General features: G+C 38.8%; 1 protein-coding gene across 16 annotated transcripts in view; it reads right to left on the bottom strand.

Moving 5' to 3' along the window:
• The window catches only part of SLC44A3 (solute carrier family 44 member 3), an 87,677-nt gene that overhangs the window by 33,713 nt on the left and 31,902 nt on the right, over window positions 1-22,062 (bottom strand). For 9 of the 16 annotated variants that reach the window (XM_088170002.1, XM_088170009.1, XM_088170004.1 and 6 more), the window contains 9 exons: window positions 9,971-10,013; window positions 9,065-9,172; window positions 6,464-6,606; window positions 5,880-6,016; window positions 4,359-4,452; window positions 2,818-2,987; window positions 2,206-2,295; window positions 1,450-1,574; window positions 576-762 (listed from right to left, as the gene is read on the bottom strand). In XM_088170002.1, coding sequence (XP_088026128.1) covers window positions 576-762; window positions 1,450-1,574; window positions 2,206-2,295; window positions 2,818-2,987; window positions 4,359-4,452; window positions 5,880-6,016; window positions 6,464-6,606 — 946 coding nt within the window. In that variant the 5' untranslated portion in view covers window positions 9,065-9,172; window positions 9,971-10,013. Of the gene's footprint in view, window positions 1-575; window positions 763-1,449; window positions 1,575-2,205; window positions 2,296-2,817; window positions 2,988-4,358; window positions 4,453-5,879; window positions 6,017-6,463; window positions 6,607-9,064; window positions 9,173-9,387; window positions 9,499-9,829; window positions 10,014-22,062 lie in introns of those variants that run through there. The other 7 variants (XR_015805417.1, XR_015805418.1, XM_088170014.1 and 4 more) reach the window with 3 other exon arrangements.

Genomic DNA, 22,062 nt, shown 5'->3' with positions numbered 1-22,062 from the left:
CAGTGACAAATCTTATAGTGGTATATCCCTCAGTAACCATTTCCATACTAAAAATCTGTTCTGCCATATCTTCCATTGTGCTTGACTCTTTCCACAGAGCACCTCCTCTGCAACTGCAAGAACCACTGGATTAGTCCAAATACTGTTTCACTAGTCCAAATGATAGCAATTGTCACTGAACTACTGCTCCAAAGCAATGTTCTGCCTCTGTGACAATTCAACATTGTTTATAGTCAGAGGAGATGAACATCCTCATTTTGTAACAATTGCATTAAAAGCTGTCTCCTCCTTCCAATTACTTTCTTTATTTAAGTACATCAAACATATACTGCACCTACAACCATCTCTTAACAAATAAATGAGAAAGAACAAAACTCAAGGCCACATACGGAAGCAAAAGGCCAATGTAAAAGACTCCAACAGGTGGGAAATAAAATAAAATAAAAACAAGTAATTCAGCTGTGTAACAATGCTAACCCAGATTGTGTACACCAACACCAAGAGGTCCCACATTTAAGAAGAGAACTTAGGAAATAGATAGCACTCAGTCAAAAATATGAAAAGCATATACTTACCTGCAGTTCCTAAACTGAGCAGTACAGCAACCCAAAATACCCAGAACACAATAAGAACCAGAAAGGTCCAGAGTGGTTGGAAGAGGAGGAAAGGAATTCTGCCAATGATTTTACCAACAATTCGAAAGAGCTGTACAGTGAACTGAAGCCTCTTTCTTAGTACAAATATAAGGGAGAGCAGAACAACCTGTTTCAGGAAATAAAAGACAAATTGTTGGGGGTTTTATCTCACGAAAATTATCAGAGTTGTCAAATGTGGGATCAGAGGATATAGATTTCACAAAGACATGACAGCAAAGCAATTTATACAATCTTACTACACATTAGAAAATCCTTCTGAGACATTGCCTATGTTCTCAAAGAGCCTGTGGATTAAAACCTGGTTTCCTGCAATAGTTGCTGCTGTTTTTTAGAATAAAATAGGATTAATAAGACTTTAATTCATCTAATGGAAACAGTTTGTTTTGCTTTATAGCAAACATAAATGTACATGATTGTCCAGTGAGCTGATGCAGAACAAAATGGGGATGGAACACATTTCTTGCCTTTTTACACCAACAACACTAACACTGTAGTGGTTTGAAGTATGGCAAGACTGACAAACAAGTTTCACAACAAAGATATAAAACTATTTTTGTAGTTTTGATGGGGGCCTAAAAATCTAGTTGGAACCAGAGATTTTTAAGGTCCCTTCCAATCCAAACCATACTATGATTTTATGATTATATTGAAGTCAGTGTAGGAAGATCTTAGAATTTATTCTCACTTGCCATTTTGAAAAGAAGAAGGAATTATTTTTATTGCTGCAGAAGCACTGTAGTTCAAGTTTTCAAGTTACAATCTCTGCCATTGCTTAGGGCAAAATACTACTCACAGTAACTATTGTTGAGAAGATGGCATATCCAAGTAGGAACTTTACATTTTCCTTTTCTGTTTCCAGTTCAGTGCTGGGGTCATTCCTGTAGTCATAATGGAGCCACCAGAGAACACCTGAGACAACTGAGAGACCAGAGCATCATGAGGGCAGGCAGGACATACTCTTGCTGGCAGGCTGGTGCCTGCCTGGCCTCCCTTCCCAGTGTCCTGCCCTCCCCATTATCCCACACTCAGCTCAGGAATACTGTCAGTTAGAAAAGTGAGGCACAGGACCAGTGATCACAGAGAAACTTCCAACAATGGCCTGTCAGTCTCAGGTAAAACCACAGCAGAACATTTGAATTTCTTGCAGATATCCTAAGGCTCAGGCAGGTAATGTAATTGTGGAGACACAAAGCTGACTTTCATGGAATGACAAGGTTTAGCCAGACAAATTCCTTTGCTTCTCCCTTCCTAAAGCAGACAGTGTAAGAGTTCACTAAGCATTCTTTGAAACAGTAGCATTTTCATAACTGCATTCATCTGCCAAAAGAAATGTTGTTTCTAGGCATCTATAAAAACAATAAACATCACCATCATCCTAACACTCGGCAGCTGGAACAGCACAGCCAGACCTTGGCACCAAAAGGCAAGCAGGCCTCAGCTTGGAAATGACTGTGGTGAGCTGAAGGTTACTGAGGATGGCCATGGAAATAAAGGATACTTTTTGTTCAGCTGCTTCAGTACAGTGAAACAGTACAGTAAATATACTTACACAACAACCCAAATACAACCAGTGCAATCAGAGTATGGATGAGGAGGGTCTGAATGTATCTGAAGGCTATAACCAGCATCAAAGAGAAGGCTGAAAAATATATAAAGTAAGTTTGAGTGTTGCAATCCTTTTCATTTTAAATATAAATTTAAGTTTCTTGTAGAATTTTGGCTTTTATTTTTAAACAGTAATCTTAAAAGCAACAGCATTTAGTAAAGCTGGCAACCTTTTTAACATTCAAAGCACACAGTTTCCTCTACCTTAAATAAAAAGGAACTTAGAGCTGATATATTTCACCACAGGAAATACTAGCTTTTTATGTAATAGTTAAGTTCAAGTATTCATGCTGATGTCCTTTTTTTCATCAACAATTTCTTACAGTCCCCCAAAATGAGGTATATGACCATGTCATGGAACACAGAATCTGATAGGGATCTGCATTTCACCAGTCTTTTAAATGCTTCCAGATAAAACCTCATAATTCTTCCTTAAAAATAACTCTGCCCAGAAAATATGAAAAAAGTCCACTTTTGAATTAAACATATAGACTTATAAGAAACATTTTAACCTTTTAATTGAATATAATTATTCACTTTTTACTTAGAACCTTACCTAGTGCAAGGACACTCAGTCCTATCACAGTATCTCTTCCTGCCAATATTCCACTCAGAATTCGGTGAAAAACATCCATTTCATTGACCATATTTATTAGGACAGATGCATATTTGGAATAGCATTCGGGATTTTGTGGAACACATCGATTAAATAATGGAAAGGACTTACTGAAAGTTAAAAAACCAAAGTGGCAAAAAATATTAATTACTGGACAAACATTTTAAAATTCACAGAGATCCATCCTGCCATTCTCCACAGAGAGCATTCTGTTATAAAGAGTAGTTTTATGTATCATCTGCAAAAAAAATTCCTAATAGTGTCATGCCTATATCACAATACCAGAACAGATCCATTCAAGATCAGCCTGGGAAAAGACATTAATAACTCTCCCATTAACTATCACCATCAGCACATAGCTCCTATTCCCGTTCTAGTCTGGCTTCACCTGCTTTGCTTCCATGTGTCTATGTAAAAACAAAGTTCATGCTCACATAGCTGGAACCCGTGCTGTTGTAGATAATTCTAGATCACAAACACATTGCATTGCTTTTTATGATACTTAAGCATTCTAAAAGCCACATCAAAACAATGTTTGCAAAGTACAATTAACAGCACCAAATATTTATACAAAATTATTTGGCACCCCCAGCCAAGCTTCTTGCATGTATTTATTGTCCCACTTTGGCAGTGCTGCCCTACAACAGTCAATGGCACATTTATACCTAAAGGGAGAGGTTGTTATCAACTGCTAAAAATTTCACTAACTAGCTTTGCTTCTACTATGTAATATTACTGTGCAAGATAAGTAACTTTGCAGAGCTCCTTGACAAACTGAAAAAGGTCTAGAAGGTTGAGGAAATAAGTGAAACATGCCATATTTTTTCATCCATTTACATGCTGTCGTTTGACCCACTGTATGTAATGTTTTACCTGCCGCCTGCTCTCTTCTCTTCACTTTGTTCTCCCATTTCCTGCTGTTCAGAGCAGGAGAGTAGCTCTGCAAACACTGAGATTCCAATTTTCTGCTGTATTTTCATGACACAGTGGAACTTAAAATCATGGGTTTAAGAATTTTGACTCACAAATGCCAGACTTGACAAAGAAAGCAACATCCACAGATCTGTGCTTCAAGCCATCTGGCTATAAAATTATTCTGATGGAAATTTCTGGGCTCAGGATTAGAACAAAGACCACATCCTTGGCATTGAGGGAGAAAGCAAAATCTGTGCAGGAGCTAAGTTGTTCCTCATCTGGAGTGCTTTTTCCTAATTTGGAAAAGGAAGAGGAATGGAAGGGTAGAGGAATAAAGGGTAGAGGAATGGAAGGAATGCAGTCCTTGTTTATTCTGTAGCACAGGACACTGGCGTGTTCACAGGCACATAAGAGAACTTGTAAGGGTACATGGACAAAAATAAAAAAAACAAAGCAAAACCATCCTGACTGTGAAGCATCATGCCAAATACAAAATGTGAGAAAGTAACAATCCATAAGAAGCTGTTTGGACTCAAGGAAGTTGTAAAGTACCCAGTCATTCTTACCTTGGTGGAACTGGCAGTGTGGGACACAGCTGAGCTGCCTTTGCATTTAGGGTGTAACTGGAAACATTCAGGTTGTAAATGCAAAGTAAAGAACCTAAAAATAATAATAAAAAAACAAAAGTAACTTAATATTAGTAAAACTTTGAGATAAAAAAAGCACATTAACAGCTAAATTTTGATTTTGTTTGTGCTTCTGGTTTGATCCCTTAGCAGGCCATTTTCATCCCTGATATTCCAGTGGGAACGTGAATAACAAATTGAGTAGTTGAGTAAATCTAAACCAATCTCTACAGAATCTTTTGCCTTCTAGACTTAACTACAGTTACTATTTATGTTCCTGGAGGGAAGGCACATTGTTTGTTCCACAGTGCCATACTTGGCTATTAATCCTTGCTCACTAGGATAAGAGAAAATCCTGAAACAATGGAAGCTACAACAGAACTAGGCTCTCCTGAGTTAGAAGAGAATATATATGTATCCATAAACCTAACTTGTGCTGGGATCTAGGTGAAATAGCACCAGGTACTCTGCTAACAGCACTCTGCTCCATTAGGTAACACTTCTGGGAAAGAAAGGCTGGATACATCCAAGCCATTCAGAATGCAAGACTTCTCCCTGCTTTGACATAAACATGCAAGCAGTTTTAGCTGGAATTTGATGCTATTATGATTGGCTAGACTGACAATACTTATATAATCTCACAGGTGTTTACAGCTTTCTACACATACAAAATTATGCCAAACTACTCCAAAATTAAATGAAAACAAATATTGTTAATTTAAATAGCAATCCCTGCCAAATAAAACATCAAAACAAAAAAAAGAATGGGATACTGACCTACAACAACAACAAAAAAGAGCCATTAATATTCATACGGTCTGAAGTTTATACCCCATGAAATAAGGCTTAGGCTACAGATTATTTTATTTACATGTTGGACATGAATAAACTGGAGCCACTTTGACACAACAGCTACTTCTGATAGCATTTTCATCTTGAACACCAGAATCTAAAATTTCTAAATGTGTCCTGGGACATTTGCTGGGAAGTGAGTGGCTGTGTGGTACTTAGTTGCCAGCTGGGGTTAAACTACAACAAAATGGAATAACAAACATTGGGATCTAATGTCTAGAGGATAAATCCACTTGTGTCTTCATGCAATTAATAATTCAACCACAGTTTTAATTACATTTAAAGGAACCTCTTGGACAAGAGTCTCAAACAGCGCCCCCACCAAACTTCACTAGTTCATTCTCAGCAGTTTTCTGCTACATAATCTCAGCACTGTGCAGGAATTAATCAACAACTTTCTAATTTGCATAAGAGAGCTGTAACATTTCTAGAAACCATGGGTTTGAAATAAAGCAGAAACAAGACATTTTATTTACTGTTACCATGAGCTGTTCAGGAAATTAATGGGAAGATATGACTCCCTAGTGTAAGAAACATTATAAAAACAAAGTGGAAGCTACTCAGCTGTTCTACAGATACACTAAGGTACTCATATTCCCTGTGGCACACCATTATTCCTTGCAAAACTCTGGAGATCTTCCAAAGAATTGAGTTGCTGTTGTGGACAACTTGACACACACAAGGAAAGTGAACTGCTTTTGAGGCTTTGTATTTCCAGGCTGCATGAATTCAGAAAGAACACATACCTAGAAAGAAAAAAAAAAAAAGATCCTGTTCTCAAAAAATAAGCTTTCTTGGTTTTTTATAAGTTTAAATTCTGAACCTTCTCTCCATCTTTTTAAAGTGCTACAAAGCAACTGAAACTTTTTATAAAGGATTCAGTGGAATGACTGGGAACTTCAACATGCAACATCCTTAAGTAGAAAGATTTGCCATTTGCAAATAGCCTGTTTGGCTGATGTCCCATTTAAGATCTTTCTTAGGAAGGCAGCTGCACAAAGCATAACAATGCAGCACATTTTTGAATTCTATCTTTTTAATTTCACTCACCCTTTTGCAGTATTCCCACATTTTTCGCTTTTCAATACAACAATGTATAGATACACAGATACATATGACTGACAACTAGAAGATGTGTATTTGACTAAGTTCTCAAATATTTGATTTATTTAGACATTATCTGATGTACTTACTTTTTACTAGTCATGTCCAATCCAGAAAGATTTGCCCCTTCTACAGGAGTGTTCTTCCGACCACATATGTTCCCAAAGCTGTCATATCCAAGCACAAGTCTTTCTGCAGCACCAGCCACCACAGAATAGCCACTTATAAACATCTGTTAAAATATTTTTTAATGTGAAAGTATGCAGCCATAGCTTTTCCTTCCCATTTAATAAATATTCCTTTTAAATCATAGATTTTTGCCTTCTGGTTGCAAACAGTTAAATCTAAAATTCACTCCTATGCACAAGGCCAGAACAAGTCACATGGGCAAGTTTAGTCCCATTGCTTCCTTAGAGTTTTCCTTCATCTATTGTTGAAAGTATATAAATTAAGCAGAATAACACAAAAGAAGAAAGATAGAGGTCCTAATTAAAGAGGAAGGCATTACTGAGGTGCTAAACACTGTCCCTAGTGATGTTCATGTGTGTCACTCAGCAAGATCACTCTGTGATTTTTCATGTGCTCACTGCATCTCATTTTACAGGGTGACCTTCAAGACACACCTGGGCAATATAACTGCTGCCATGATGGGCCCTTGAAGCTGCTAGTGAATTTAATCAGAGGTATTTTAAATGGACGTTACCTGAAATTTCAGGAAGGAGCACTTTAACACATGTGAAAAACCTGGAGAAAGCCACACTGTGCACTTAGGTGACACTGCCCTGACTTTTTAGTTGTTCTGCTATCAGATCAAAGCTCCAGTAGATCATCTTCCTGTAAACCCCAGAGGCAGCTAAGTACCTCTACTGGCTCTAGTCACAGCAATCCTTAGTCACAATAAAACACCTTGTCTAGGAATGCAGCTTAAACCCTCCTAGACATTGTGAGGGCCAAAACAATCCCTGGAAAGAACCTTTGCAGTTGCCAAGAAGCAGCAATTCTTCTGTGAAACAGGTGCAGTCCTGAGTACTGCTTTACCCAAGGCTTATCTATCTCCCCATCACTCCAGCTACTGGAGAACTCAGTGATGCAGACTTCTCCTCTGTCCCATGGGGTGCAAGTCACATTTCACACACGCCAAGGACAATCACTGAGCTCTGTGGCTAAGTGCCAATGCTGGCAGCAGCAAGATTTCCCAGTCCCACATTAACCACTGCTGCTTTCAGTGAATACAGCTGAGTATCAGCTGTGCCCGAGACAGATTGCACATATCAGATCCAGCACAACTGCCTTCTTACTTAAGCTTTAGAGCCTTTATCTGTTTTTCTGCATTTAGTACTTGTGACTAAAGATTGGATCTGGGCAAAAACATGTCTTATACACAAACATGTACGGATGGGCTTCTTTAGTACTGAGAGGAATCTCATTTTTGCTTATAGTAGACTTATTTTGCGGTCTTAACTAGTTCAGAATTTTTTTAAAATTATGATGGCATGTTAATGCTGTCTCAATATGATCGTCTTTGTAGAGACTCCTCATTCAAGCTAACATACTATTTGTGGATGTGATTTGTTACAATAACAAAATATTTCCAGATCCAGTTTGTTTACAAAGCAAGTTTTGTTAATAATTAAAGTGTTCTCAGAAGGAAAACAGGAAACAAGCTGGCACTGTAACTCAGCTAAAACAGGCTTTTAGAAAAATTCTGGTATTTCATCCAAAGATGGACATTACAGCTCCATTGTGTAGGTGATTTTGGTTTATATATATATTTAAGTGCAGGATACTGGATAAAAGCCATAAATATAGTTAAGTAACAGAGCAATAGCTGCAGAGGTGTATCTGCACATGGCCATGATATCCATTTCCACAGAGCTATTAATGTGATTTCAAATTTTTTTCACTATATAAGCAAATTAGTGTCATTGCATTTTCTTAAATACTTTTAAAATAAGATCAAACACAAGAAAACAAATACATGTGTGCAATAAGCTATTTCACAGAAACTAAGCAATAAAAACAGTGAGAGAAACCGAACAAAAATCCCAAATCCTTACCATTTGTCAGGTTTAATTTGTAGCATACCCTCCACTGATCAAACACTAAGTATTAGACAGCAGGTAAAAAAATCCCCTATCCTGATCACAAAGTTCGCCATCCATTTATGCAGTATTCAAAATGTGCAGATAATATTCTGCTTCCATTAAAAAAGTTACTATGCATGGAATTAAAAAGTGCGTTTATGAGAATCTGAGTAGACTTAGACATAAAATTAAAAACCCCATTCATGCTTCAGAAAGACAAAACCTTCTCCCAAAAGCATGCATGCTGTTCTAAGATAGTGACTTAATGTAGCATCAGATGGACACATGTTGCAAGATATCAAGGCTGCAAGAATAAGTAAAGAGCCCAGTCAGAGCCTGGACTGATTTACAAGAAAAGTGAATTCTAAATAACCGAGCCCCGTGTATACATAGTATCTAGAGCACATGGGCAGAACTTAGAAGTGTGACAGATAACGCGACAAAGCACTGCACCACCACAAAAGTAAGATCTAACTCTGGGCAATCCTGGGGACCTGTGTCCGTGACAATTTCAGTTTAGATTTAGTGTAACACTACGTAGAACTCCATTAACTTTGGATCTGATTTGTCCTTCCAGGAAATAAACAAACAAACATGCGTGCTTACCAAACCAGCCCAGAAAAGACAGAAGAGGAGCAGCCAGAGAGTGTCTGTGCACTTTCTGTAAACGACTGGTCTCCATTCCAGCCGTTCAGAAACACTATCTCCAGAGCCCTAAATAGAAAAAAAAAAAAAAAAAAAGGTTCAAGAAAACAGCAGAAGGAACTTCCCGTGAACCTAACTAAGTTCCAAAGGGCGGAGATTTCAGCTCCGCTCTGGGTGCCGAACACCTGGCAGCTCTGTGCCGTAGCGAGGTGCGCTGCCCGCACTCCCCGCTCAGCCTCCCCCGCCCCGCCGGTGTCCCGGGCACGCTCCGGCCCGGCGCTCACCTGCGGCCGGCCCGCGCTCCGCTCCATGGCCGAGCCGGGCCGTGCTCCGCGGGGGCGGCGGGCGGGTCCGGGGCGCAGCCGGCTCGGCGGGGTGAGGCTGCCCGGGGCTCGGTTCCAGCGCCGCGGGGCCGGGTCAGGCCGGGCGGGGGCACCTCCGGCAGCTCCGCCCGCCGCTGTGGCCGGGCTCGGCCGGAGCCGCTGCGCCGGTGGCGGGCAGGCAGGGACGGAGGGAGCGGCATTGCTGCCCGGGGCGCTCCGCTCCCGCTCCGGCTCACGGGAAACCTGCTCGGGGGGTCCGGCAGCTCCTCCACAGCTGCAGGTTTATACAGCCGGCCAGGCCGGGAGGTTTGTATTTCACCCTTCATCAGCTTATTTCTGGGAATAGCTGAAGATTTGTTACCGCCAGCGCAAAATGGGGGCGGTTCCGTCCCGCAAAGCCCACTGATGCTGATCCCCGATTGTTCCGAATGCATAATCAATATACAGTCAGTCATAGATCCTTTCCAGCTTCTGTTTGGTTGTTGTTCGTACAGTTAGACCACCAGAACATTACCGCACCAGGTGTATGTTACGCTATACACACCTCTCATCTACGTCCATATGCATTTTGCACGCGCAGAAATAACCTGCAACAACAGGAATAACACCGAATTAGGTCAATCCTTGTAACTCAGATGACCAAGGAATGCGAGAATTATTAGCCACTTTTAATAACATGTTTTCTCTGCGCTGGCCCTGTTGACTATTTTATGTTCACTAAATTCAGCTCAATAATCTAGAGAAAATTACAAACTGAAAGGATGTTAAAAGCTTGGTTTTGTTTTCTTCCTAACAGTGGAACAAATAAATGTCCTCTTTAAGAAGTAACAGAACATCTGCAACTGCAATAAAATTGAATTAAATGGTAGCTGTTTTGCAGAACTGTTTAAGAACTGGTCCATCTTGTAGAGGAGACAGAGCACTAGGCTAGTCTTGTCTAAAAAAAAAGAAAGCAAAACAAAGCCAAATGTACTCCAGGTCTCTGGAGAAAGCGCAGCATGAAACGTCGGTGACAGACTAGTAAACATGGAAGTAAATAGGTAATATCAGAAACTGGGCTTTTACAAAAAGGAATTAATCTCTGCCCCAGAGCATTTCAGAATCCTTCTAAGCTGACTGGAAATAACTACATTTTCCCAAAAGGGTAGGTCGTACACTGTTTCTGAAACTGACATTTTAACGGTTTTGACAGAACTTGCTACAATTCTGATTTAAATTTACACACACTCCCACCCCCTCCTAAGAAGTGGTTCTGAAGAAACACAGCAGGAAAGATCTCTAAAAACTCTCTCTTACATAGAATTTATTAATCATTTAGTTTCCACCCAGCTCATAATTCTTGTCTTTATGAGCATTCTGTCTTTTAATGCTTGTTATCCGTCAACTTTTGGGAGGTTTCAGAGTTTGGGTGAAAATTAGAATAAAATTCTGAAAGTGAAAGGGTAGTTTTCTGCTTATAAAACCTAAATAGAGAAGATAGTTTTCCCTTCCCTTCGTGCTGTTGCACTTGAAAAATATATCGGAAAAGTAGTTTTCCCTTGAGATACAAATGTGAAATTTCATATGAAACTTAATCTTTTTTTGTAAGAGAAGTTAAATTTTTTATTATATCAAGAAAACTAACCAAAAATTATTAATAACCTTTAACCTAGACAAAAAGAATACTCTGAGACAGAATCATTATCTGATTAAGAAAAATCATCTTGAAGTACAATGCCAGTGATGAAGGACTATATTAGAATCTGATGACTTGCTGTCATCACATGCTAATATTTTGCTGTTGATCTGGCACTTTTTGAAGGATCCTCCTTAAGTTTTGTGTTCCATTCCTACTGTGAATAGAGGAAAACAGCAAGTGCAACAAATATTTTTTAATAAACTCCAGAATCCAGAATCCAGAAGTTAATGTATAAACATTGGAATCAGCAACAGAGGCCTGATTATACTGAGCAATATCAATCAAAATTCTTGTATTTCTTCAGCTAGCCTAGGAGCATATATCTTAGAAATGCTAGAAAATAACTTGCAATTATAATAGGATTTTTTTAAAATTGTAAAATAAATATTTTAATTATATTACTTTTTCCTGAATTTCAAACACGATCGAATAAAACATTTATTCTACTTAGTAGCAGCTGAGTACTTTTATCATGGGTCACTAGGTGGGGCTCGGCTCCCAGTTTCGAGCTCCACTCAGCATTTGGTCCTTTTATGTGAGTACTAACGACTTGGCCAGACAGGTGTCCACTGGCTTGTGCTCTCTCTCTGGTGAGAAGCCCGTGTTGGAGCCTTTGGTCTCAGTCCCCTGGTCTACATAGACAAGATGCTGACTTTCTAATATAATTATCTTCATTTCAATCTTCAATTCAATTTCAATCTTTCAGTCACTTCCATGGGAGATTAGTATGGTGAGGATCCACATTCACTCATAGGTCTGCACTGATCTCTCAAGTATGTAGTGTTTCTTGTAAAGGAAAAGACAATATTTACAATCTTGGAATACTCAGGATCTCACAGTGATTTATTTGTGTTTTAAGACATTAACAATTCAATCTACTTTGTGTGTTGCCATGGGGGAGCCACAACAAGGGAGATTAACATTTACGTTTCTAAGACTACCTGTAGATTTTAAAGGATATTTTACATGTCAACCATCTTCAGACATGTTTATCAGCATCAGCCACAGAGATGAGCAGCAGTTCAAACTCATGGGCATTTTTCAACACTTTGTTTTTCATGAAGTCACATAGAATACAAAGAAAAAATCAAACATGAAATCAAGTTTCCTGACTCCAGGCTTTAATAACAAACTTCTTGTTATTTCTTATGAGTGTAGTGTTTATTTACTGAGAATGAATCCTGCTGCTGCTGCACTTATGGCTCAACTTTCTTACCAAGAAACTCACCTGGTTAAAACTGGAACAGGAATGTGGACCGGGAAAGGAAGGTGCTAAATGGAAACCTGACAGCTCCTTGCTAGACTGGTTAAGTGAGATGACTATCCCTATCTGTATCCCCTTCTGGGTCAGACAAGGAACAGAGACCAATTACTTTAATAACAGGACACAGCAACTGAGAAACTCAACTTAAAAGCAAATGTTTTCTGCCTAATTAGAGAAGGTGCAGCTGAGCATAATTTCCATAGTTCTCAAATGATCTTGCCTATGTACAATAGCTTAGCAGGCAGGCACTGTTCTCTGTATGTAGCCATACTTCTTGGAATATCCTGAACTGTAACACCCAGAAACTGAACATAATGCCTCCTATTATGCTCAAGCTGCTGGTCAGGTTTGCATTCTAAAACCTAGTGTTTATGACCTCATCTCACTTGAACTGTTCAGTCTGAAATTTCTCATGGCAGGTGCTGAAGATTTTTGGAAAACATCAGCACATATTATTCAGTCACTTTTAAGAATGAAATTAAAGAACCAGACAGTATGGTATTGCTTCGTGGATAGTAGTAAAGAAATTCTTACACATTATTTGGATTAGAGATTTTAATGGACAAGGAGAAAGAAATTATTCTAGATTTTTCTTGTGTTGGAGAAAGTTCATCCATATTTACCCAAATCTCTTTGATAAATCATGGTGTATGCTTGGTTGACCTGATGAGCTTCATAGCTAAAGGATCTATAGACTGTGCCTGTATGGTGTACCCAGAGCCTGGCTGAGACAGTCTGGGCAACCCTGAAATGTGTTTCTGACCTGCCACTCACTGCTTTGCCTTCACATCAGTGATTGTCCTTATGGATAGCAGGCACAATGGACTGATCCTGAGACGAATGTAAGGAAAAAGAAGAAATGGATATTGCTGTTAAATAGGTTCCTGGAATTGATAAGGAATACCTTGTTTGATAAGGAAAGCAGGATCTAGCACCTCTCTGAGAAGAATTAGGGATTCAAAAAGGTCAGTATCATGAAAGCATTTATCCTAATGTTGTAGACAGTGGGCCTTTATGCCTCTGTTGAGTCACAGAACAGATTCAAGCCAGGATTGGCTCAGCAAAGACACCAAAAACATGATTAAACAGAAGTCTAGGACAGTAGGGGAATGACAGCCAGAGAGAGGAGGGGGAGGGAGGACTGGCATGCAAGGGACAGCATGCAGGATTGGAGGGAAGGGTGGGGCTGGATGTGAAGGAGACTGAGAGCCAGGAGGAAATGGCTGAAAAAAAGGAGGTGAAGATTAAAAAAGGTAGGGACCTGAGAACTAAGGGAGGCTAGAACTGATATAGGGAGGCATAAAACTGGCCAGGGAAGAAGAGAGTAGGTCATGAAAGCTGTGTGGGCATAAACAAGCCATAGAGCAAGTCCAGAAGCTACATAAAAATTAATACTGTGGGGAATGATCAAAAGAATCTGCCACCACTCCCTTTCACAAACAATCACCTTTCCTCTCCTGTCAACAAATATCCTCAGTGTTGAGCTGAGACTGCTCTGGCAGACTCAGGCCTGGCAAACAACCCAGCCAGATTTCTGAGTCTGTCAGTCCTGTCACTGCTCCACTGGATCCACTGGCAGACTTGTCCTATACACCTAGAGAATATCCAATCCCTCTGATGACTTGAGTTAGTTTCTTTATGATGTTCCATGTTAGCTTTTCGGCTTGTTGATCATATATTTACAGCTGGACTTTTAAAATACTCTGTCATAAATATAATGATGAAAATGCACAAAATATAAAATAAGCAGCATTTTTTCTAGTAATTTGATGATTTTTGAGATGTTTCACTTCTCAGCCTTCTCACTGGAATTTAGAACTTTAAAACCAAATTAATTAACCAAATTCTTCTGGGTATTTCCAATGCATAGAGAACTCTATTTTTATTTCAGGATAATGATTATTGAGTAGATTAGCCAGTGGTCTAGAAGAATGGAGTGTGCACACCTTATTGCCTCCATAGTTTCAGATTACTGCTGCAAACTACCATCCCTCCGGTGATTTACCAAACATATGAATCATTCAAGCAATGAGTATAATACCACAAAGTTAATTTGTTCCACTTGCCACACAAGCATGCAGAGATCTGCACAAAGAGCCCTTTCATTCCCGCCAATACACAGGCTAGAGCACAGCCTGACCCTAGGAAAGTGTTTGCTGAGTTGAACTTGATAATAAACTTTAAAGGTGACTCATTTCAAGGTTATAGAACAGAGCAAGAAGATCAATGTTTCAGGATCACACGGCACATTACATACAAAGCCAGACAAGGCTAGAGCTGTACCTTTGTGGAAAATCACAATTATGATGTACCCAGTGTTCTAACTGGTAAATGGCAGAGGTGGCATAAGATGAAAGAACTTGAACTGGAACAACTTCTGTGCTTCAGGGCTGTTAATGTCCCTCTCTGGCCAAAAGAGCAGACATGCCAGTACATCTGAGTGCTCAATACAGAGAATAGGCAAGTAACATTGCTCTTCAAAACATCCCCTCAAAACGCCAGGGAAGGGAATTGCTTGAGTTTTAGAGGAATTGAGAAGTGAAATCTGTGGATTTGTAAGTTTGGGGAAGAATGGCTTATTCTTATTATTATGTACATATGTACGTAGAAGGAAGGATGGAAGACATTCTTGAGAACAGAGAAAGAGAATGGAATAACCTAGGATAAACCCGAATCACATGGGGCTGCAAAAGGCATCAAGCTGGACACATGGAGTCTGCAGGAATATCTGTGACCTACAGAATCAGGTCTAGTTCTGAATGAAAACAATGAGATGTTTTCATTAGTTGGGTGGAGACCAGGGAAATGAGGTTTTTATCAATACTAAGATAAGCAGCACAATCATTACAAGGACTAGAGGGAAGTCTTTTCTGAAAGCACAAGACGCTTCACTGATAGTTTAGTTCTTGTAAAGACAATTTACATTACTGGAATCAGCTACTGAGTGTTTGCCAGAGAAAAATAATCGTGTTGAATGCAGAGAGAGCTTGGATTGTAGGTCCTTCAAAGTGCCACGGCTGCAGACGGAGCGGCTGCCCCGTGCCTTTCCCACTGGATGTCACTGTCGGGCAGCTCTGGCTGCCACAGCAGCGCCTGACGAGATCCACATGGCAAACCCAGGCAGAGCATCGCTGGGCTACGGTGCCTGCTAAGAGGCTTACATGCAATTTTGTCGTTGCTTTTAGTTTTGTTTTTCACTGGTTCCTCTAGTGGAAACGTCCGCCTAATTTCATGGATATGTTGTGTCTAGATGTTTGCTGTACAGAGGTTTAACAGCATGTACAATTCTCTCTGTATTAATTAGTTGTCTTTTTAAAACAAAGCCTGCCAATGTCTAGTGAGGCTTGGGCAGCAGCAGCATATATTATTCCACTTTTTCTTCCTTAAAATAACGCAGGTTTTATATAGAGAAGGCATTAGACCATCTAGTTTATTCAAATGTAATGCTCCCAATTACAGCACAGGGAGCCAGCACAGAATCTACTCGTTAGTAGTCCATTTGTAGATTTCCTTGTATTCACTGCGCAGTGTGGCCAATCCCTGCAATTACTTCACACAAGAATAATCATTATTTTAGTCAGGAGTTCTAGGAAGAGTCTTCATAGGCAATAATGTGTTTCTGCATAAATTTTATACAACTGGACAAGATCCAAAGTTTCACTGCAACACATATTAGAGACTTAAAGATACGGCATCTCTATTGCTTGAAAAGGAAATACTGAACACCCTACTTTGTGCAGCCTGTTAAGAGCAGGAGGAAAGGTAATTATCTCTTTACTTAGTGCCAATAGGCTCACTTGTCAAAGAACCATCAATCTGCTCTCCAAACACTGATGTTTGAGCAGCACATCTATAATATCAGTATGAGGCCAGTCATGTTGAGTCAGGAAATGGCTCCCAGACGTCTGTTATTTATCTGACCTACTCTTTATATTACCTTTGGTTTTGCCTTCATTTTTTTACAGACTTCTCATAAATTACCTGCTCAGTTTATGTTTTGTCTTAATTAGTCATGAGAAGAAAAACCAACAGTGAGTGGAATGCAGTCATGGAACCAGCAGCCACTGGTGGTGTTACAGAATATGAGATGGCATGACTTACATCAATAGTTTATTCATCTTCATTAAAGTTACATTGAATCAGTGCTCTCTCAGATGATTAGCTCTAATTCGTAGAAATTCTGCAGCCGTTCTTATAAGCACACCAATTTATTGAGTAAGAGTGCAATAGCTGAAATATTTGCTAAGGATTGTGGTCCAGTCCTGTAAAACCTAATTAAATATGAAATAGCTAGAGAAATAATTCCTACTCTATTAAGAATTCCTGGAATCTAATATTACAAACAACTTTTTCAGAGAGGAATCCTGAAATCTAAAGTCCTTTCCATGATATTTAAATTTTTCCCATTATCCAAAAATATATAGAATATTGTTACATGTTATATATCCAACTTTCTTACAAAATTTTATCCTGCACACTTGCACGGAATTCAGCTAGGTAGAGCAGCTGGATTCTAAAACCAGAAGCACAGAGCTTCATATCATTGGCCAGCCCTACTCTGCTTTCATCCATTTGCCTGCTGGTACTTCCAGTATCAATATACAGTTTATGTAATCACTTTGTATCAATGTTTCCATCAATCATTTGAAGTGACAGAAGAAACAGTTTTCCTATAATAGCAGGAAGATCAATATTAACTAATTTTGTAGCATTGCCACTAAAGTTAACTTTTTTCCATTACTAAGATTAAAGAACTGCATTCTTCTGAGACTTCTTTTCAAATAACAATTCTGCTTCTGCAATAACAACTCATCACTCTGTTCATAATGCTTGTTATAAGCAATCTTATTGTGTAAAGTGTTTTTGTGGTGTTAGGTAAAATGAGATACAGTCTTACACTGAGACCTATGTAAAGAAAATACATAAATATTTAGATATTGTGGCAGTTTTGATTTATTTTAATCTTTGCACATAAACCGAGGGCTGTTACTCATCTATTGAGATTAAACCATGGAAGAACACTATTCCTAGTTTGTCACATTATGGGTAAAGTCATGGGATAGTTACTGTACTTTGACAGCATTCAGACAGTAAAAGTGAGTTAGCGTTCTACTAGCTGTGCCCAATATTTATCCTAGTAACTGTGTATCATTACAGTGAAGAAAACTATTAGGCAATGTATGGTACAAAAACACTCAATGGAAGGTAAAAATAGTTTCTTTTCCTCTTTGAGCAGCTATTTGAGGAAGCAACATTTTGCAGCAATCATTGCGTGCCTAATAATTTGGAAAAAAGGATGTTGACCCTCTTTCTAGTGACTAAAATTTGAAGTTGTCAAGCTGACATGAGCAATGGCAGTATAACAATTTCCTGTCCACGTAACATATTTGCACAACATAATGTTGCTGATAACACTAACTAGGAAAGTGGATAACCCAAAGGATGTGGATGCATCTGGGAATTCCCATGGTCCTTCCTGTGTACCAGTAAAGGAATAAGACAAAACAAACATCTATGAGCTAATCATGCAACTCTTATTCATAGAGTTTGCTACTCTTCACCTTGTTGACCTGTGAACTTTACGCTTCAATTTCCCTGTTCAAAGTCAATTAAAATTAATCCAGCTTTCTGTCAACGCTTGGCTCAGAAAATAAATGTCAAAAAGCTATTTAGAAATGGATTGCTTTGGGTATGTAACTGTTCTAGGAGAGTTAGAGGCAAAAGGTGATTCTGGTCTCTTTTTAGCTTCTCTTTGAACCCATAGAAACCCAGGGGTTGTAGTGGTCTGGCTGGCATGGCTCAAATGGACTACTTGAAAACTCACCAGGACACACCAGAAACCTGCACTCAAACTAGGCCCCACATGATTACTCATTTGTAGTAATTTTTTTGCTCATTCTTTCAGGCAGAATTCACATAAGATTTGGGTTAAATGTAGGGATATATCCTTTAGATATTTTTTCTTTTCTTATGTGCCTGACTTTCTGCTGTCCAGAAATATTTTCAGCCCTCCCTGCCTCAGTCCTGCTTCCTGCTTGGTAAACTGGCAGCAGCTGTGTTCATCTACTCTCCTCAAGCACCCTCCAATCTATGTATAAAAGTGTGCTGGCTTTGCCACAAATGGCTTTGTTTATTGTATTAATCTGATTGTGGTCTGCTGCACACTATACTCAGTGTAAGGAGAAAAATACATATATTGCATATAACTTTGATAGTACTCATGTAACAAGACTATTGAAATTTCAATACCAGTGGCCAGTGTATATTTCCACCTGATTTATCTTTAAAAATTCAAACATTCCATTTTTACTGGGGTAGTAGTCACCAAAACCAAAGTATTTTTATTTTTGATAATGTAATCTAAATAAAAACATTCAACTGAGATATGTTTCCCTCAGGAACCAGCTATCTGCAAGAAGTTTCAACATCCACATCATCAGGAGTCACAGCTGGAGCCAGAGCTCTCTGAATTATTTTGAAAATCATTAATAAACACAGTAGTTTTTTTATGCCATCTTCCCATAGAATAATGCAATTTCCATTCTCACTGGTCCCAGAGAAGTATATATTCAATGTGTATCTGATACTTTAAAAAGAGAAAAAGGCATAACCCACAGAATTTTAGCATGTGTGGTCTGCATTACTTATCACTCTTCTTCTAAAAGGATTATGAAACAAATACTGGGGGCCAAAGTAAACAGTGTTTCAGCCATCAAATAATAATGCATGCCATGGATGTAGCCTGTTAAATGCCATATGATCAGATCTGTTGGAAGTAGCTGTAAGTGCTCTTATCCATATTAACAAGCTGTATTCAGTTATTGTTGCTGTGGAATGCTGTAAAACCTTTAATTAAAACTGAAAGTGTAAAGATACATAATTTCCAAACATGGCATTGTGTTCCTTTATACCTTCTTTTAAAAACTCTTCTGCAAATATGTTTGTAAACCAAGCCACTAGTCACATCTTTCATGTTGCAACTTGCTTTTCAGGCTTTTCCATGAGAACCCAATGCTGGTGTTTTATTATTCTACAATACTCCAGATTTTCGGAAGTATCTGTAATTTTGGTAACTAGAAGGAAGTTCCTCCTTGCTCATACTCAAGTTTGTTGCAAGTTTTATAATTTAGAAATCCCCATGTGTAAATCTCACTTCCTGCCTACTAGTGATCAGTGAAATAGCTTTTTAATAGTGGCTAAAGAGTTTTATTTTTCACACGGTTGTCCATTTTTCTTTAGATTCTATCTCTATATATCATGTGACACAGAGTGCTAGGTGTAGTACAGAAAATTTGGTGAGACAGAGAAAACAAAACTATCAATGTCTCAAAAGTTCCATGGTCAGAAGCAAAAGCTCCTGCAACAGAAAAGTTAAGGAAGGAGAGAGAGGAGAGATGTGCCTCAGGACAAAGATATTAAGTGCCTGAATCATCAGGGAGAAAACAGACTTTAGAAGTTAGACAGCAAAGTTTCTCAGACAATCTCTTGTGGTTTTTTTTTTTTTTTTTGTCCTTACTTACAAGTAAGAATGAATATTATAGACAGAATGAATTCAGAAATCTCATGAGTCTCACTCCTAGTCATTACTTCAGAGACAAAATACAGAAACGGACTAAATCCTCCCTTTCTATTAAGAAAAATTCAGAAGGATTAGAAAATATTAAGCAATGGAACAGTAAGGTTTGGGGGCAAAACCAAAAGCAGGTATTCAATATGATTCTCATCTGTCATTTCTCATTGTGATAAAGGAGAAAGGGAGATGTAGAAGAACATCTGGAACAGAACACTGGCTGCTAATATTTGCTGCCCTTCCTGATGTCTCAACAAATTAATTCTGTAGCTGTCACACCTCATACCTGGACCTCTCCAGGGATGGAAGGAGAGAGTCAGAGTGTCCCTGTTTTCTGTGGTTAGTGCCCATTGATCCAGGGACTTTGAATCAGCCATACTGTTAATTACTGATGCCTTCCAGGCTGTGATGTTCTCAGAGCACACACCCCACGGTAACAGCTGCTGAGACACTCACCCTCTGCTACAGTAGTTACTGTGTATACATTTTCCTCCTAAAATGAAACTAATTGAATAACGATTCCAATGACTGATTCATCTGTTTATGAAATGACACTGGCTAATTTCTTTTATGCTGTCTTTTTCAACTAATACATTTTTTTTAACTTTTTTCCCCTTCACTGATGACCAGGTCTAAAACCAACTTGTCTGTTCAGCTGTGACACGGCTGATCAAAAGCTGAAGTGTTACTGCTATTTCCAATTATAAGAATCTGAAAACAAATACTGAATGCACAGTTTCATAATAGACATTCTACACTGGTAAATAGAAATGCTCAAGTGTTCTTGCACATAAAATAGATGCAAACCATAGATAAATTTTTATAATCAACGTGCTGCTGATAAAAAGCACAGACATTTCTTGCCCTGTGCTTTTGTAAATCTGGTTGGTGTACGGCTAGCAGCACAAATCAACGTTTGTCAATTGTAATTGTCAATATACTGCATATATTTAGTAACACTAAGGAGATAATTGGCTGTATTGTCTGTGTTTTAAAAGTGATGACAAAATAGTATCAGAGCCTGTCAAATACAGCTATATTAATAGTTAAAAATTATAGTTGAATAACTGATAATTAAAAACTATATTAAACCTAATAACTGATGCTTAAATTTATTTTGACTCAGGCCTACCCACTTGCCAGCATCTTTTCTAGGGATATATAGGCCTGTTCACGAGTAAGCTGGGACCATAAATTTAACCTGAAAGTAATGGCTCTGTGAGGATACAGGTGACCAGATATTTAGAGTTACAGGTCATTCCTGAAAGCAGAAGTGACAAACCAGTTGCTTACCAGCTGGCTCCATGTACCTTGTACTGTTCTCTAAACTGAAATGTGAATTGTTAGGTCACAATATTGTGAACCTTCAGCATGAATGTGAACAGCTGAAAGAGCAGTAATGAGGGGTGGATATATGAGCAGACAATGGACAGATGAGCAGGCATTGCTAAATTATCCATCTGTGCCTTGATTCATAGAAATGAATGGCACAGGCACAATGAAAGATGGGCAGAGTCATTGCTTCGTTTCCTTCTGAAAGGAAGCAATATAAGGAAGACAGAAAATAGAATATGCAACATCTTATTTTTCTTTGTCTCCAATATACTCCTTTTGTGATTTATTTAATCTTTTTTTTCAGCCCATTACACCATTGTTGAAAAAGAGAAAAAAAATTAAAAGTAGATAAAGGAAAAGTGAGTGATAGAGACTGACTCACAGCCCCATCAAATGAGGCTTGCAGAAGGTGGTCTAAATTGGAGTAGCCCTGTAGTTACAGCCTATTGGACAGACAGAAAATGTCTCTGGAACTGCCAGGCTGGAATTTCTGTAATAATTGAAATTGACTGAAGCCAGTTGTAATAAGAGATGAAGTAGATAAAAATACGTAGTAATGTATTAAAAACAAATCTTGTGTGTGTGCCTACACTTCCAGTTGAACCCTGGGCAGGCAGTCATTAGCCTGCTACTGAGAGGCACTGCTGCAGGTCAGCAAGACAACACAACGCAAAATGCAAAATGACTGCAAAAAGTTTATTCCTCTGTCCATCTCACACATGCACAGCAGTGCGTGCAGTTAGCAGAGTTGTGTCAGTGCTTCCTAACAGACACAGACTTCCCACGGGC

The sequence above is a fragment of the Sturnus vulgaris genome, chromosome 9 (genome assembly GCF_052056855.1).
Source record: "Sturnus vulgaris isolate bStuVul1 chromosome 9, bStuVul1.hap1, whole genome shotgun sequence".
NCBI lineage: Eukaryota > Metazoa > Chordata > Aves > Passeriformes > Sturnidae > Sturnus > Sturnus vulgaris.
Note: the sequence above shows the minus strand (reverse complement) of the source record. Positions and strands in the feature narration are given on the sequence as shown.